We start from the raw sequence: 3,492 nt of genomic DNA on the forward strand, positions 1-3,492 counted from the left end.
AAGAATTATCCCCCCCCAAGTGTCAATGGAATGAGGTTGAGAAACCCTGTGTTCCCACTTCTGCTTTTAACCCTTTCCCTGCCAAATCTATTCACAACATACCAGCCAAAATTGTCACGCCAAAACTTAAATTTAAATCATGTTGCTTCTTGGTCAAATCCCAAACCTTACAATGACCTGACTCCTTCATTTCCTGCTGCTGTCCCGTTTGTTCACTCTGCTACAGCTACACTAGTCTTTTTTCTGCTTCCTGGATACCCCTATCTCATTCTACCTCAGGGGCTTTGCACTCACTCTTCCCTTTGCCTGAAATGCTCTTCTCCCAGAAAGCTGCAAGGTTTACTCCATTATCTCTGCTCTAGATGTAGTGACGTGTGACCCAGACCTCCCCTTGCACGACTGATTGCATTATTATCCCAGCTGCTGGGGAGGTTGTCAGGTGACAGCCCTCTCCTGGAATTATCCTTCATGGAAGAGTCTCATCACCCAAGGTCAATCCTCCTTTTCTGGGCAAACAAGCATTCAATGCCTGGTCAATGTAGATGAATAAAGGCCCACATCCTTCAGTCCAACCTGAAAATTCCAAAGGATCATCCCAGCTTCACAGTGCCCTGTCAGGGGAGAGGGTGTTAACTGAGGCTCGGTCGTCATGGTACCCCAGCCTGACTACTTTCTCTGTCCAACCCTGCTTCTCTCTCTTCCCCGATTGGTGGTGATCTTGAGAGCACTCCCTAATAAACTTCTTCCATGTTCACCTCAGTCTTACACTCTGCTTCCCTAGGGACACCACCTGTGACAAACTCTTTTAGGTTTTCACTCAGTGCCACCCTCTCAGAGAATCTTTCCCTTCTAACCCTAAGCAGAATCGCCTGGAACTTGACCATTGTTTTGCCAATTGGGGAGCATCTGAGAACTCCTGAAAGCAGTTTCAGAGAAGTTATAGGTGAGCAGGGTTCCAGGCCGCAGGGATTGGCAGAGTGAGAGGGAGACAGGCAACCCAGAATACCCTCAGAGCCTCCCTCCTGCCTTGTGCAACGGGCACCTGGTGGAAGGGACTGTGTTCCTTGGCACATTCCACCTTCTCCCTGGTGATGGGCAGCTCTGCTTGGATCGAGCTTCTCCATCCCCCCACCAAGAATCTGTTGCCCTGGGAGATCAGAGGTGGTGTCCCATTCAGCCTTCAGGACTAAACACCCAGAGTAATCCTGGAGCCAGAGAAGGAACTCTGTGTAAACCATGGTTTTTTTTCCAGGGCTCCATACCAACAACTGTTTATAGCATTCATCAAACACAGCAAAAACATCTTAAGTGTTCGCAAGACATCAGATTGAAGACGGCCTTGTCTTTCATGGGTGAATCTGAATTAGAACCTAAAACTTTTTAAGACCCACTCAGTCACATTCAAGCTTACTCTCTTGAGCATCGAGTCTAGAAAAAATCAAAACAACCATTCGCTCAGGGCAGCACTAATTGGCCGTGGCATCTGGTGGTTTTATTACTCTGTAATAACGTTACTTACGCACTTTCTTGAGTTCTTAAATCACTATACACATAGATTCCCATCTGTCTTTTACCATATTCTGTCACCAGTGGTTGCCTGAAGATCTTGGAAAGTCTTGCATCAGAGGAGATGCACATGCGGTCTTAATCGGGATTTCTGTGAGCTGGAAAGGCAAATGTTGATGCCGCTTACCTCCAGGGACTTGTTATTGGGCTTCTGTCTGCCATGTCAACAGAAAAGTGGCCTAGGAAACATGTGTTTTGGTTGGAAGGCAGCCTTGCTAGGAGCCTTTGAGATTCTTGCCTAGGGCATTGGACTACCAGTATTTCATTGCTGCTACAGAAGTCCCCCCAGACATTTGGCCCATAAGATCTCTGGCATTATGGTGCAGAACTTCCAGTATCAGTCCCACCAAGAGGTGGATGAATCTCAGATTCACTGGTTGGGAGCATTCTATTACCAGCGAGCTGCAGGTGAGGAAATTGAAGCACACAGAGGTTAGGAGTCTTGGATAGGGCCAGGCGCCTGGTTAGGGGCAGAGCTGAGACAGGCATCTTGACTTTCATTTAAACCGTTCTTCTCACTTAGCACTCTGATACCCGTGATTGGCTTACTTGGGAGGGCGGGGAGGAGGGCGGGGCGGGTGTCGTAAGGCATTCATTTCACTGGGCCTAAATTCCCTCGTCCACCAGTGACGTCAAGTCAGAAGAGGCCAGAGTGCTATTTTCAAGGCGGAATGCCAGCCGCAAATGAAATTAGCCTTGGGCAGGAAAGCCAAATAATGCGATGGACTGTCCCACCCATTTCTCAGATCTGCCCACGACGTGGAGAGATGAGGTGATTTGTACATTTGGGTTGAGCAGTGTCGGCTTAGGTATTTAGTGTGGCTCCCCCACCGCCAGCCTTTTTTTCAAAATGCAATACCTTGAACAGTCCCTTAGGAACAGCAGTCCCCAAATATAGTGGTGCTTAGGCAGGCACCTCGAAGAAGGGGGTGCATCTGACGCTGGTTGGAGGGAGAGTGGGGACCGAGGCGAGGCCCCGCCCCGCCCACTGTGGGCTTGGGACCCGGGACTCGGGACCAGGGTGGCTGCAGGAAAAGCGCAGGACTGCGGACCCCCGCCGGGGCCGGGAGCAGTAGAGAGGGCCGACTCCCGCCTCCTAGAGGCGCCAGCCCGCCCGTCCGCTCTGCCCGCGCCACGTCTCTATGGCGGCCCCAAAGGCCCTCCGGGGCAAGGAGCGCGATGAGCGAGGGCGCGGACGACGACGGCGGCGACGCTGGGGCCGCGGCGCGGTCTCGAGGGGGCAGTCCCCGAGGGGATGGCTTCGCCCCGTCTGCGCTGGGCACCCGAGAGCAGTGAGTGTGGCGCAGGGTAGGGGAGGGTGAGCGGCGCTGCCCGGACTGGGCCGCAGGAGTGGAAGGAGAGATGGGGCCTAGGCGGCCCCGGAAGATGGGGAGAGCTTAGGGGGCGTGACGGGAGGAAGCCTAAAGGGCCGCCTGGGACGAGGGTCCGGGGTGGGGGGTCATAGGGATGGAATCCCGAGGGACTACACTGGCGGCTGTAAAGAGGCCTTTCAAGGGGTTGACGTCTAAGGGGCCCGTGGGGTGCGGGAAGGGCTCTAAAGCTCTCGGGGAGGTTTTTTTAGGGGTCTTGAACCTATCGGGCAGACTTGAAGAAAGGGAAAGTGGGCGGGGCTGACGAATAGGGCTGGTGGGCGAGGGTAGGAGGCCGGAGGAGAACTGCCCGGCTGGGGAGCTGAAAAGGTTAAGGGGACGAGGGCAGGGACGTGGAAGCTGGAAGGGGTGGGAGTGGGGGGGATGGTCTAAGGAGGGAGCGAGGAGATAGTGGGCATCTTGGAGTAGGAGAAAGTGGTCTGACCTAAGCAGACGCTCAGCAATTATTTAATGGATTAATAGATGGATGAATGAATGACTGTGGGGAAAGGTAAGAATGAGAGGTAACTTGGAGGGGGAGAAGGGCTTCTATAGA

General features: G+C 53.2%; 1 protein-coding gene across 1 annotated transcript in view; it reads left to right on the forward strand.

Annotated features, from left to right (window-relative positions):
* Positions 1-2,439: 2,439 nt before the first annotated feature.
* Positions 2,440-3,492, forward strand: part of EEF1AKMT2 (EEF1A lysine methyltransferase 2) — a 24,405-nt gene continuing 23,352 nt past the window's right edge. Inside the window, exon 1 of the mRNA XM_081245235.1 lies at positions 2,440-2,858. Coding sequence (XP_081101361.1) covers positions 2,746-2,858 — 113 coding nt within the window. The 5' untranslated portion in view covers positions 2,440-2,745. The remainder of the gene's footprint in view (positions 2,859-3,492) is intronic.

Source organism: Mesoplodon bidens (assembly GCF_964165515.1).
Source record: "Mesoplodon bidens genome assembly, chromosome: 1".
Taxonomy (NCBI): Eukaryota; Metazoa; Chordata; class Mammalia; order Artiodactyla; family Ziphiidae; genus Mesoplodon; species Mesoplodon bidens.